The sequence below is a fragment of the Nicotiana tabacum genome, chromosome 7 (genome assembly GCF_000715075.1).
Source record: "Nicotiana tabacum cultivar K326 chromosome 7, ASM71507v2, whole genome shotgun sequence".
NCBI classification, from domain to species: Eukaryota; Viridiplantae; Streptophyta; class Magnoliopsida; order Solanales; family Solanaceae; genus Nicotiana; species Nicotiana tabacum.
Window position 1 is genome coordinate 166683838 of NC_134086.1, and position 14900 is coordinate 166698737.

A 14900-nucleotide genomic window follows, 5' to 3' on the forward strand; every position below is an offset into this window, starting at 1 on the left:
TTTCTTCTCTCATTTCCATGATAGGATTGGCGTAAGATAACGTATGCATTCCTTTTTGTGAACTTGTCGCCCTAAAAGCCTGTCATACCTACTTGACCCGCTCTCGTTAGCCTGCCATCCGTGATGGGCATCATAGAAATGTTTTGGGAAAGTTGCATAATCAAAATTGCGTTCTTTTATCATTATTACGTAGAAGACTAATTGAGTATATTTCGTATAAAGTGAAACGCGTGAAGGGGTGGGTGTAGCGTATCTTTAGTCCTGCTTTTCTATGTTTCAACGCGCTACTTTTTCCGATACTTTCTCTCGACTCTAATTCATAGAGGTGGTTATATGCACAATTGTGTGGTTGTAAAATTTTAATCAAACTTGTTTTGCTTTGTGAGACTGTACGAGCAGCGGAGAGAACAGAATTAAGAGTATGATGATGCGATCTTGTTGTCGACCATTAGAGAGGTGTTTTGGGAGAAGAAACGGAGATGGACTTTTATGGCATATGGACTTAAAGCCACATGCTTCTGGTGATTTCTCAATTGCTGTAGCTCAAGCCAATTCTTCACTTGAAGACCAAAGTCAAGTTTTCACTTCTCCTTCTGCTACTTATGTTGGTGTTTATGATGGCCATGGTGGTCCTGAAGCCTCCCGTTTTGTCAATAGACACCTCTTCACTTATTTGCATAGTACGTCTTTTTTCTTTTATTGGCATAATTTTATAGTTTTTGGTGTCATATACTTTTGTGGGTCAGTTCTTGTTTCTGCAATTTCTGCTCAAAAAGCTTAAAGGTTGCTCTTTATATACAAAATTAGGTTATGTCTGTGAATTCTTGGAGTATTCGTTGTTTTCTTGTAGACTTTTTTAGTCCTTATTTTTCAGTATTTTATGCCTTATTCGTTTGTGGGTCAGTTCTTGTTTGTGCAATTTCTGCTAAAAAGGCTTAAAGGTTGCTCCTTTATACAGAATTAAGCTATGTCTATGGATTCTTGGAGTAACGTTGTTTTCTTTTATTTTTCTATTTTGGCCTGAGGTTTAAGTTTTTCAGGTCTTATACTTTTGTGGGTCAGTTCTTGTTTCTACAATTTCTGCTAAAAAGGCTTAAAGGTTTCTCCTTTATACAAGATTAAGCTGTCCGTGGATTCTTGGAGTGTACCTATTTTGCCTGATTTTTAAGCTTTTCATGTCATATACTTTTGTGTGTCACTTTTTGTTTCTGCAAATTATGTTCAAAAAGCTTAAAGGTTGCTCCTTTGTATGAGATTAAGTTTTGTTGCTTTTCTGAGCTGTTTGTTTTGAAATTTGTTTAGAGTTTTCGAAAGAGCAAGGGGGTTTGTCGTCTGATGTGATAAAGAGGGCATTTAATGCTACAGAAGAGGATTTTATTCAATTGGTGAAGAGATCATTGCCTGTAATGCCACAGATTGCTTCAGTTGGATCGTGTTGTTTGGTTGGTGCAATTTCTGAGGGTGAACTGTACGTGGCTAATTTAGGGGATTCGAGGGCAGTTCTTGGACGCAGAGGTTTTGAAAGGGAGAAGAATTCTGTGGTTGCAGAAAGGTTGTCGACTGATCATAATGTTTCATGTGAGAAAGTGAGGAAAGAAGTTGAATCACTTCATCCTGATGATCAGGCTGTTGTGGTTTATATTCGAGGTGTTTGGAGAATTAAAGGCATAATTCAGGTTATCTTACTTGTTCAGATTCTGTACTTTCTTAGCCAACCTATTTGTCTTTTTATGAATGACTTAAGTATTTATATGTGTTCTAACTGTATAAGAGTTTGTTGTATTTGGTGTTTATTATGTATCCTATTCCCATATTGCTTTACCTTTGTATATCATCTTCTGCTTTATTAAAGCATCATGACTTCCGCTGTCAAATTTGTTCTTAAGGCTTTACAATCTTCCCTAATGTTCCAGGAATCACACACTTTGCCTCTTGGTCCACTGTTTCATGCAGTTCAAGCTTAGAGGACGCCGTGTTCCCTAACATGAGACGTGGATGAAGATTTTGTAAAGCAAAGAGTCGTGATTTCATTGAATAGTTATCCTTTTTCATTTACTTCTTGGCCATCATAGAAGGCTCTGGATTCTTGTGAAGGTTCTCTGACTATTAGAACTAGAATTTTGTTTGTTTTCTGCTGATAGAAAGTAACAAGGAACGCCTGCATTCTGTTTGTAGATTTTTTGTCCCCTTTCTCTGATGTTAGGAACATACCGACTTATAAATCATGTAATTTGCAGGTCTCAAGATCTATCGGAGATGCCTATTTGAAGAAACCTGAATTTAACAGGGATCCTATATTCCAACGATATGGAAATCTTGTACCTCTGAAGCGGCCTGTACTAACAGCTGAGCCTTCCATTGTTACAAGAAGTATCAGGCCTCATGACTTATTCCTCATATTTGCTTCCGACGGCCTCTGGGAACACTTAACTGATCAAGTAGTTGTGGAAATAGTCTTTAAAAACTCAAGAGCTGTAAGTTCCCATTCTTTTTTCTCGTTTCCTTAGCGAAGTAAATGGAAAGATGTGCATTTATGCATATTGCAGACCGACTATGCTTTTCCTGAGCCGAGGCTCTATTGGAAACATCCTCTCTACCTCCACAAGGTAGGGATATGGTCTGCATACATACTACCCTACACAGACCCTACTTGTGGGATTAAACTGGGTTTGTTGTTGTTGTTGCTCTATTGCAGATCGACTTGAGGCAAGTTGCTTGCTTAGTAGATTTCGGAGTCAAGATAGTCGTATGACTCATCCTGTTTATTTTTTTTTTGGTTGGTGTAACTGCAGGGAATAGCTAAGAGATTGGTGCGAGCAGCGATTCAGGAGGCTGCTAAGAAGAGGGAGATGAGGTACAAGGACATACAGAAGATAGAAAAGGGGATAAGGCGCCATTTCCACGATGATATAACAGTTATTGTGATCTATCTTGATCACCAGAGAGAATCTTTCCACTCCAAAGGCACTCTTGGCTCTATCACCGCACCAGTAGACGTTTTCTCATATAATTCAGAAGATGCTGAGGAGAACCAAGTGATTGGAGTTTTTTAAACAGCCAAAAGAGAAACAAGAGGGTCGTATATTCGGTATGTAATGAGCCTCGTATAGAGAAACAGTGATCTAAACAACACATTACATGGAGAGAGTACAGGTTTGATGTAGATAAACCGGAGTTATGGGTGGCTGATTGAGTGAGGCTGAGAGCACAAGTTCAGTTTAGGATCTGACCAAACCCATTGTTTTTATCGTTTCAGAGAGATTGTGCGTAGATATAAATAGTTAAAAAGGATGCCAGTGATTTTGAGCTGACCGCTTTCCCTTAATTCTATCTTTGTTGCTTGCATTACCTATTGTTTCTAGTTATAAGGGGAGTTCCCTCTCAAAATTCCAGGTTTTGTTATAATATTGCTTGGCAAAAAGTTGAATAATCTGAGATCAGATGGCCTTTCTTTCAAATTGATTGTGCCTTCTTTCTGTTTTGTTTAGTTTGTTGGATTGGCGAAAATGAATCGTCTACATATTCCGCTCTTTTGGGCTCTTCATGCTAATGGAGGTAATAATTTGACTTTTAAAACTAATTAAGGATTCTTTATAACAAGTAATCTAAATCTCACACTTATCCTACGTGGATATAATCAAAATGTAACAATAATAACTAATTGGTTTTGCCTATTTGGATCCTTTGTTTCAATTTGTGTTGCATGCTCGGCTAATTTTAGAAACTGTAAATTTTTCGAGACAGGAATAAAAGCTATCTTGCCCCTCTTTTAACACCTCAATGACTATAGTGTCAGAGTAGCGGATGATCTACGTAGCAGCCAACATCTCAAACGACTAGTGATCTGTAAAATTCAAAAACCAAATGGAATAATAATTGACAATGACGTAAAAAGTGGGAAACAACCAATGTACTTTGCACAATATAAATAGGTTGAACCCTTAAACCAACAAAAGTAGAGACCGCAGTCGTGCAATTTCATCAATGAAAATTATGCGCAGAATTGACATTAAACTGTTGCCAAAATCTCAATAACAACAACAAACCCAGTATACTCCACAGACTTTACCCCTACCTAGTGAAGGTAGAGAGGTTGTTTCCAACAGACCTCGGCTAAGAAAGGTACGGAGGAGGAGAAGAAGAAAAGGAAGAAGGGAAAAAAAAAAAAAAAAAGGAAAGAAAGGGAGAGAGACTGTTGCCAAAATCTCAATTAAACAAAAGATACATCCTTGGCAATATTGCACTTTGATACAACACATACATACATGTATTCTAGACCTAAAAGCTAAGAGCCAATAATACTTTAGCCACTAAGGTTTACCCCCTTAGTGCGAAACCTACACACTCCATAACATCACAAAGCTCAAAATTTTCATCATTGCATAGCCATGTGCATCTGTTCTAATAAAGGTCTACAAGATTGTAATACGCATTCTATATACAACAATTAGCACACTGCTCAACTATCGCAGTATGCAGGTATAACAAGGAAAATGGAAGAGAATAAATTCAGCAAAACGCTATTGCTACTGAACTGTAATTCCATCAAAAAAGAAAACTCATTTCTTCATCAATCGCTCTGATAATTTAGTCTCTTCCTCTTTAGAAACATGAGGATTAAGCTTACGGAGGTTATTAATAAAAGCTAGAGCTTCATCTCTTCTATTAAGTTTACAATATGAATCTACAATGGAGTTATATGTGCTATCATTTGGTTTACAACCTTGCTTGATCATGTAACGAACCACTTCAATGGCATCAATAAACATTGCATCAGCTGCATACCTTGAAACAAAGGTATTATATGTGATCACATCAGGAACAATTCCAGAATCCTTCATTTCTGTAAATATTCGTGAGGCATCTCTCATCCGACCGTTTCTGCAATAAGCATATATCACTGTGTTGTACGAAATAACATCAGGCCTGACTCCTTTTCCTATAATTTCCATTAGTAGTTGTTCCGACTTCTCATAATTGCTGGACCGGCTGTACATGTACATCAAACTATTGTAAGTTGTCAAGCTAGGAGTGAAACCAGTATCCTTCATGAAGTTCATGATCTCAGCTGCCTTTGTAACCATTTGCTTCCGACCATAAATTGAAAGCATGGCATTTAAGGTGGTTATGTCTGGCGAGAAACCTCTACTTCTTAACTCCAAAAACGCTCGTTCAGTCTCCACTAGAAGATCACTTTTGCTATAAACTAGTACAAGGGTCTTCAGAAGCACAGCATGAGGCTGGATTTCAGAAGTGTATATATCTTCTGCAAGAGCATGAATCCTGTCAATCTCTTTCCCATTACCATACGCATGAAGCAAGGAACTGTACGTTAGCTCGTTGGGTTTACAACGACCATCTTTCATTTCTGCAAGTACCTTTTCAGACTGTTCCCACAGCCCGCCCCGAGCCAAAGCTGCTAGAACAGCGTTATAGGTGGAGAGGTCCGGATTGACCCCTGCATCTAACATTCGCCTGTAAACGACCATAGCTTGATCAAAAGCCCCACAACGACTGTAAGCACCAATTAAGGTATTGAAGGTGTCCCGCTCAGCTACAAATCCGGCTCTCTTCATTTCTTTGAACACTCCAGTAACTTCTGAATCCATTCCGTTCTGCCCAAATACAGCTAGGAGCGTATTCCAAGTGACAATATCTGGGGAACAACCACTCGTCTTGATATCATCAAAAACCTTCATCATTTCAGTAAATTTTCCCCTGTTTCCATACATCTTAATAAGCGCATTGAAAGTGCAGATGTTTGGTTTACAACCTGCACTTGTCATCTCCTCAAATATTCTCATTGCCGATTCATCCTTCCCAGCCTTCTCAAATCCAGAAAACAAGGTGGTATACGTGAACACATCGGGCTTAATCCCTTTATCCATCATCTGGGCTTTCAGCTCCATCGCTTCCTCCAACAAACCATCCCTAGCATAAGCAGATACCAACGAATTATACGTCACAATACTAGGCGAAAACCCGTGCACCTCCATCTCTCGCAAAACCTCCATAGCTTCTTTCGGCCTCCTAGACCTCCCATACACATCTAGCAACGCGTTGTACGTAACCTTATCGGGCAGAAAACCTCCTAATTTCATCTCCTCAAAAATCTGCCTAGCTTCCTCATACAAAGATCCCCGACGACAACAAGTAATAATAGTATTATAAGTATAAGCATCAGGAACAACTCCAGAGCTCTTCATACTTTCAAAAACACCCAAAATCTTATTCCAAGGCATACCCATTTTCCCATAAACGTTCAAAATCACATTGTAAGTAATTAAAGTAGGTTTGCAACCTTCCTCCTCCATTTTCTTGTAAATGTTAACCGCGTCCCTATACCTCCCATTACGCGCAAATGCAGTAATTAAAGAAGTATATGCATAAACATCAATACCAAAACCATCTTTATGCAAATTATGAAGCAATGATGATGCCACTGAAATCCTACCCTCTTTCCCAAGCATGCTTATAACCACAGCAATAATAGACCCATTTAACAAAACCCCAGAATCGGGTCGATTTCGAGCCCATTCAAACACATTCAACGCCAAGTCACATTTTTTATAGTAGCCTAAACCTTTAATAATACCCAAAATATCAAAACTCAATGACTCTGTATCTAATTCAGAACTTTCTAAACGATGCTCAGTATATAAACTAAGCAAAATTTGGTTAATATTGTGGAGTTGAAATTCAGGGTCAATTAGGGTTTGAAGAGTTTTCTCACCGTGAGAGGAGAGGCGATGAGGATACCATGGTTTGCCCCTGTTGGTATCATGCTCCTTGCCAATAATACGCCGTCGAGTTCTGGGGATAGGAGAAGGGTAAATTGGGGATTGAGGAATCTGAGTAGAATTAGAAGTGGAAGTTGAAGTAGAAGGGAAATTAGGAAAAGTGTTAGGATTTTGTTGGTGAAAGAGGTCATTAAGGAATGGAGCTAAAGGTTGAGTGGTGGAGTTAGAGAAGTGGGGGTGTGAGTCTTGGAAGATAGATTTTGAGGGGGGAGGGTTTGGTAGTAAAAGAGGGAGAGCTAATTTGTCCGCCATGAAACACTATTCAGAGCTTGTGTTAGGTAATTACTACTGATATCTTATTTGTATTTTGGAGGCTAGACGTGCCATGGTGACCAGTTATTGTGTGTTCCTCAGATATTTTCTTATTTATTTAAATTAAGAGTTATTTTATAATCAGTCGTTTTCTGCCCAACTTTTTCCACATATGTATTTATTTCTTATTTTACAGTTTGATTGGTGAAAGGTTGAAAGGAAAAAAAATGTATCCTTACTATACAACCAAAAACTTGCAATAAAATAGTATAAAACGTATCCTTCCTGTGCAATGGAAAATTAACAGTATAGCTTCTTAAATTAATTTGCCTTGTAGGGTGTTAAATTTATAGAAACAAGAAACTCCCAGTAAAATACAGAGCAAAAACACAATAGAATTTTAAAAGGCGGGGCTTTTCTTTTACCTTTTTTCTCTTTTTTTTTTTTTTTTTTGCAGGGCAAGTGGCAGCATAGTGGATAAGTAAGTAATTTGATCAAAGTTTAGATACAAGGTCCAAAGTGATGGCTAATTGCCTATGTTTACTTTCAAAAGGCAGCTGCACTAAAGTCCTGATTTCAGTACTAATTTCAAATAATTTTATAACAGAAAACTCTTACTGACATTTTGTTTCTGTTAAGATATGACAGGAGCAAAATGAGATTAGATATGCAATACACAAATCTTCCATGTTTGGTTAATGAATATTTAACCTTCAACGAACAAAACAAACAAAAGAAATACGGAATCTGAAGAACCTGAACTCTTCTAAATCACTCCTTTAACAATATTCTATCTTTCACAGGCTTGAGCGGTGATAAGTGATGACAAAAATTGAAGCATTATTAGTCCTGCAAGTAAAGTGAATGGGCTGATGATTCCCCGAACTTCAAACATTGAATAATACTGGATATAGTCATACATATGCAAGGTAAAAACCCAAATACTCAGTACATTTGACCATATCAGAATCCAGTAATGCTGCAACCACGCGCAAATTTTACTAAAGGTGCCTCATACATATCGTACAGCATATAAAGCTGCAATAAGTTTAAGATTGACAACCCACTTGCTACTAATCTTGCATTGGAAAATCTTCCTGTGAAGATCGGAAAACCAAAATCACCAATCAATTTTCACAAAAGAGCGATCTTCATAGATTAAAGCGCCTTCAAAGAAGTTTAGATAATTGATAAAGCAGCAATGTTCCTAATAGATACTATTACCCCATCTAGAAGCCTAATTTACAAAAAAGTGCTGCCCTTCTATGCTTTCCTTAGATCACTTAAGAAAGTGCGGACTAATCAAACCAGCAATCTCAAGGAACCCAACACGATCCTTTCCAGCAAAAATATTCTTCAACTTCTCATCACAGATTATGACCTTCTTGTTTTGAGGATCCTACAATGGTAAAAGATCATTAAGTATTGGAGAAACTTTAGAAGCATATATGTTAATCAGATACTAACAAATGAGTAAGATAAACCAAACTACACATTATGCAATTCAAAAGTGTAAGCAACACAGACAGTTGATATAAATAGCAGAAAGCATTGCCTTCTTTTCAGGAGCTTCTCAAGTAAATTATAGAAATCACATCATCAACAAATAGCTAAAAACAGATAGTAATATATAAACCAAGCAAATCTCTAGAGTTCAATTTGCTAACTACACATTAATTTAATAGAGTGAAAGAAGAAACTGGTCCACAAGCACTATGCACTATATGTAGTTACAGGTGCAAAAAAGTTCCAAACCTTCAGTAGAAACTTAAGATGATATCTAGATGGAAACAGGCAGAAAATCGACAGCATGCTGAAGCACTAAATCAGCAATGTTTTATGGCATCTAACCCACATTGTACAGATTAGAAACAATATAGTGAGACACTCTCTCTCAACAAATTTCTGGATAAATATTAAATAGGAAAGTAAACATATTAAATAAGACTAGTACAAATGATAAAGCATCATAAAAGTCCCGCAATAAATTCATTGATTCTTGATGTTCTACAAGTGAATGAAATTTGATAAACGTAAAACAAAGTCCACCAACAAACAAATCAAAGATTGATCAAAACAACTGGCACAAAGAAAAAGCTGCATTGATAGCCAGTTTCCATGACTTCAAAAATCATGGATCTTTCCCAAACTAAAAAATATGTCACTTCCCTCAATCTTCAGCACATTAAACCTGATGGAAATTTGACAACTGAGCATGAAAACCAAATGCCACAAAGATTCAGATAGAGTGGACAGCAAGTCAGCAACTTGCCACTCACCAGGATTGGTTTTAAAAGGGAATATTAACAGCTAGGAAAATGCCTCTGAAGTTGGAACAATAGTAATATCAAAGAAACAATCCATACACTTGGTAGGACTTTTTTGGATAAATGCATACACTTGGTAAGACTTCTCAATGGATTTACGCGAACAGGATGACACTCTAGTTGTCTTTATCTCCGCCTTTTTATTTGAGAATGCTTCTGCTGGACCAACAAATAAAGAGAAACTTATATTTATTGCGATTTTTATAGATTATTTTCCCTTTTGAATCAGTAGCCCAGCAAGAATCAGACCACCACTTCTTAACTGAAAGCTAGTAAGTGTGAAAGCCTGCAGCTGATACTCAAAAGCCTTTGAGAGGACATAGGTTGCATGTTGCACATCTATAAGACAATAACATTGCCAAAAAGATACCAATAAAGTAAGAAAAATGGAGATACTCACTCCATTTCAACAAAGAAGTGGGGCAACACATTACAAATTTATGATATAACCAACCAATTAATAACCTTAAAAAGGCATCCTTTCATCAGAACCAAAAAAAGTTTAACAAGTTCCATTTATGCATATCAGTGAATGTTGAAAGCATATACCAGTCATATCACTACAAATCTGATTACTTAGAAAATATCCGTTGAAACTCACATCACAGACAACCAAATCAATCCGAGAACAAACATCAGTACAACAACATAGACAATTACCAATGAACAAACCTTTCAGCAGTTGCAAAGTTAGCAAAATCAAACTAAATCCACAAAATGCTGTCATTCTGAAGTTTCCTTTTTAAGAAATAACCGAGGACGTGCAGCCCTTGATTCGAAACTCGGTAGATAATGGTCTACCCTTCTCCACTTAAATACCATGTTTATATCCGTGGGTTTGAACCCGTGACGTGCTCCCACACATAACGCACTATGTTCTCACTAGACCAAAACCCTGGGGGCTCACTCATTCTACAGTTAACCCACCTAAACAACACAAAACATATAAACACGTATAGCGAAAAACAACCACGAAAAAGAACACTATTAAACAGCAAATCCCCAATATCGTCATAATAACTTATTAGCCGAGCGAAAATAGAGGTATACTTGAAGGTTGTTCTCTTTGATGTGGGCCCAAATCAACTTGAGGGCTTGAGTACGAGGAATCTCAGCAATTCCACCAAGGAATGCCTGCATTTCCGGCGAAACTCGACGCGGCTTCATAATCCCCCTCGGTTCACGCTTCTTCGGCTCTGTAGCCACTGGCTTAGAAGCTGTGGCGAAGGTAACCATGCGCACAGTGCGCAGATTAGCATGATGAGCAGGAAGAGGAGAAGCGAGCTTAACGGAATAAGACGAAGCTGACTTCACAAACGACGCCGTTTCACCGGCGGTAGAGAATATCGAGAATGAGCCCAAGGACACCGCCATTATCTTCTTTCTCGAGTGTAGCTTTTGGTGTTTTTTGAATTTGCAGTGAGATAAGAGTGGGGGAAAGGGTTTCTTTGTGTCCGTGAAAAATCAGGGTGAACCCGCCTTCTGGAATTTCTGCTTTATTGACAATGTTGCCCTTTATCCACATAAATTGGGCCGCTCTTGGGCTGATTGTCCACGGCTAGTGTCTAGAGTTACCAAGCCCATATTTAGTGGAAATGACACCAGATGGCCACTTTAATCATGATGTTTAAAATAGGTAGAATGGCCTAAATGGCACTTGTATTTGTGTCACTTTATCATGTCGGTCCTCAAACTTAAATATTTATCAATTGAACACTTGCACTTATTCAAACCGTGAATAATAAATGCTTATCCAAGGAGGCTGCCAGTGCGTGTAATACAATCTCCTACACGTAAGAGGTCACGTCAATAAAATAAAACCACGTAGGCTCCAAGTCACTTATTATGGCCACATATGATTAAAAAAAGGGGAAAGGATTTTTTATCCTCCCCTCCCCCCCCCCCAAATCTGAGTCCCCTCATTTTACAATTACTCGTGTACTTAGGGCTTAGAAAGTATCGAACAACAGTGAGTCTCTCCTCTCTTCTTCGTCGCTGTTGCCGGGATTTTCAGTTGTAAAGTTGTTATCGAAGTTTGCGGGGTAAGTTTCTTCATCTATTCTTCGTATTTTGTCTTTATTGTTTTTCATTTTCCTCAATATATTGCCCTCACTACATGAAAGTATGAAATTTGCAACAATTTTTTTTGTTGCCATATATTGAATATTGTTGCGAAAAGTACTTTTGGCAACAAGAGGAAAGTTGTTGCATACCGTTGCAATAAATGCGGATAGGAAAAGTTTTTGCAACAACAAAGGATGCAAAAAATTATCTTAACGCAACAAAGAATGTTGTTGCCATAAATTATTTTTTGGTCACACAATTGTGGCTTATGATAATATTTAGCAACAACAATTATTGTTGCGACAAATTATTATTTTTTTCGCAATAATATTACTTGTAGCAAAAAAATTGGCAAGATAGTAGTTAATAATCTTTTATAAAGTCTTTTTAGCAACAAATATTGTTGTGGCCATAAAATCACTTTTTGCCAATAATATTACATTTTTTATTGTACAGATAACAACAATAAATATGTAGTTTCTACATAAACAATTCATATTTTCTATCTTTTAAAACATCATATATATATATATATATATATATGATATATATTTGCAAAAGACAATACAACTGAATCACTAAGTATTTACATACGTTCAAAAACTAACTACCACTAAAACATATGTTTTTACTTACAAAAAAAAAACATCTCATGAGTCATAATTTCTAATTTAATAACAACCCCAAAAGCAAATTTTCTTCCGGTAACTTGTACATCGATGAATCATATTGCCAGCTATGTTGGTTTATTCATGATCATCCTACAAAAGAAGATAAATTATAGTGATATCTTTTACAAATAAAAAAATATAAAGTACACATATCAAAAGAGATAATTTAGACACCAATAAATGATATAATTTTTTTTTGTAATATATACATATTATAGTTGCATATGACTTTTATATTCTGCTGCTAGTAAGTAGTAATCAAAACCCAAGTTTATGATAGTTATCTTTTGACTCTAAAGGAAAAGATAACTTGAATTTTAAGATAAAAAGAAGACTTTTGAGATCCGTAAATCTCCTTTTGGTCAAGAGAGTTTCATATACATTAACCTTTTATAGTACTGGTGTTGCGGAAAACTATAATAATAGCAATAAACAAGAAGTCATCAAATAAGACAGTCGGGCTGCGTCCGGTTAGTATCCATAGATGCTCTTTGACTTCATAGCCATGGGTGGGAGTGGGATTGCTATCTACTTAAGACAGGTGTTCAGTTTAGATCTAGTAATATACTTCGTCATTAATTAAGCTTGTTCGCATGTTTTGACTACCCACAGGCTAGTAGCCTAATTAACAATGGTGATATTAGACCTTCGTGATTTACGCTACTTTCCTAGAACCAGAAAACTGACAAGTTTCATCGTGAGACCAGAATATAGAAGAAGAGAGCTAACTACGTACTATAGATTTTGCATATCGCCACAAAATCACATTAGATCTGGCTTCTTTATTTTCTTTTACTTTTTTTCTCCAAAGTATAAGATACTCTCTGTATATGTCTTTAGTCTAGAATCTTTTAAAAGCCCAAGATCAAAAAACTTTTCTTTTTGAGCTGATATGATACAGAACCAAAAAAAAAATGCAATAGAACACTATAAAGCCTAAGAACAAGCACATCACCTTTCAAAGGTCCAAGATCAAGCAACTTTTCTTTTTGAATTGAGAAGAATGCAAACGTGACGGTGAATAATATTAACAAAGGAATTTACTTTTACAAGAGTTAGGCAAAGTTTACTTACCGTGATGTCATCCATAAGTCTTGAACAACTTGCATCACCTGAACCACTTAAACTAGAAATAATGTTGAGAATTGCAGCACAAACTCTATTCTATTAAACATAATAAAACTACATAACTTAATTTGTCGTACAAATCAATGGAAAGGAATGACATAAGAACGAGGAAGAACAGAGATAGTGCGACAAAAGTAATTTATGGATTCGACTACTTTAAAATCTTATGTTCCATAAAGTGTTTTCTTTTCTCTGTCTCGTTGTTTAATTCTGTTTAATCAAAGGGTGTAGAATTATTCGTTGTTTAATCAGAGGGCATAGAATCATTCGCTGTAATAGTATCATGACACAAGACAATGAAAATGTCAACCCAGAAGGGATCTATTTTCGAATTCTATACCATATTTGAGAGAAGCAATGACCCTATAGTACCAAGGACAAAAACATTAACTCACATGTCAATTGTATCAGCATTGCATAATAACTGCTGCCAGCAGTTATTAAACAAGTATAGTATGGAAATAGGTCATGATACCCATAAGTATCACATTGCTAACAGTTCACAATAATCACTATCATAATCACCTGAAAGAAAACCAACAAAATAACACATAAACCATCTTACAACTTACCTGGATGTTTACTAAATTACTGCTCCTACTACATTAATTTCTAGTGAAGTAATATAAACTTGAGAGAGAGAGAGAAGTCCACGTAGCTTTTTGGATTTAAACTTACTTTTTCAAATTCATATTCTTAGATAATATGATCCATCAAAAAGAGAGTTTTTATCTCTAATGAATTCTATATTTGTGTGACGAGACTAACACATAAAGTGATGCTACCACTTTTACTGTTGTGTAGTTAGAACGAAATATTGTTATGATCAAAAGCAAGTAATTGAAATACCTCATTACTTAGTATATGTGATGCTAGTGCCATCATGGTCTCTTTCAATAGTTTTTGGTCATGCATCATGGCTTCTTTATTTTTTCACTCCCCTTCAAGCTGAACCTTTACTTCCTTTAGCTGGCATTCTACACTTTCTTGTTTATGACGCTCTGCCTCTTTTTGTTGTGCTTGTAGTTTCTCTTAAATTTCATTCATGGATCTCCTATCCGGCTCTTATCCATCATGTACTTAGCTTACCTACAAAAAAATATAGAAATAAAACTTATGATTAACTTTCTCTCTATTTTTTATTATCTGTTATATCGGAAAAAATAGATTAGACAAATACTTAGAAACATAATGCTTTGAGTTGAACTGGAAAGCCAAATAATTAGAATAGATAAGCTATGGATATTAGTGGATGATATTAGGCAAACAAAAGCTTCACCTTGAACTGTATATATTAGTTAAACAAAATTTCTACTTTGAGACTCCTGTTTATTATGGAAATTACAGAAGTATTTATATCTAGACGGAGTATGTGCTCTTCCTTAAAAAAATCGCATAGGTGCGCCAACATGATTCGATTCAACTATGGTTGGATAATTTTTTTCTTTCGCACTTTCTCATATATAAACAGAGTGCAAGGGAATGAAATACTAATTTTCTAAGATTTTTCAAATAATGTAAATACTTGGTAAAACAATGCATTTTTTTAAAGTCGAAAGCATCTACAGTTGCAAATCACTCGTACTACAACCAGTTACTAGTAATATTCAACGCAATGCTTCTGATGATTAATCCAAAAATTTAATTTTGGATTCAAT

General features: G+C 36.2%; 3 protein-coding genes across 3 annotated transcripts; 1 reads left to right on the forward strand and 2 right to left on the reverse strand.

The window, feature by feature from the left end:
• The first annotated feature begins 233 nt into the window (after positions 1–233).
• LOC107771588 (putative protein phosphatase 2C 63) lies at positions 234–3458 on the forward strand. The gene is made up of 4 exons (XM_016590997.2): positions 234–680; positions 1303–1676; positions 2238–2474; positions 2793–3458. The coding sequence occupies exons 1-4, from the start codon at positions 422–424 to the stop codon at positions 3051–3053; spliced, it is 1131 nt and encodes a 376-aa protein (XP_016446483.2). The 5' UTR covers positions 234–421; the 3' UTR covers positions 3054–3458.
• A 1065-nt stretch (positions 3459–4523) lies between these two features.
• Positions 4524–7140, reverse strand: LOC107771589 (uncharacterized). Its single transcript, XM_016590998.2, has one exon. It carries the CDS (start codon positions 7050–7052, stop codon positions 4560–4562), a length of 2493 nt encoding a protein of 830 aa, XP_016446484.1. The 5' UTR covers positions 7053–7140; the 3' UTR covers positions 4524–4559.
• Positions 7141–7928: 788 nt separating this feature from the next.
• Positions 7929–10862, reverse strand: LOC107771590 (uncharacterized). The gene is made up of 2 exons (XM_016590999.2): positions 10430–10862; positions 7929–8451 (listed from the first exon to the last, which is right to left on the reverse strand). Exons 1-2 carry the CDS (start codon positions 10751–10753, stop codon positions 8332–8334), a joined length of 444 nt encoding a protein of 147 aa, XP_016446485.1. The 5' UTR covers positions 10754–10862; the 3' UTR covers positions 7929–8331.
• Between the last annotated feature and the right edge of the window lie 4038 nt (positions 10863–14900).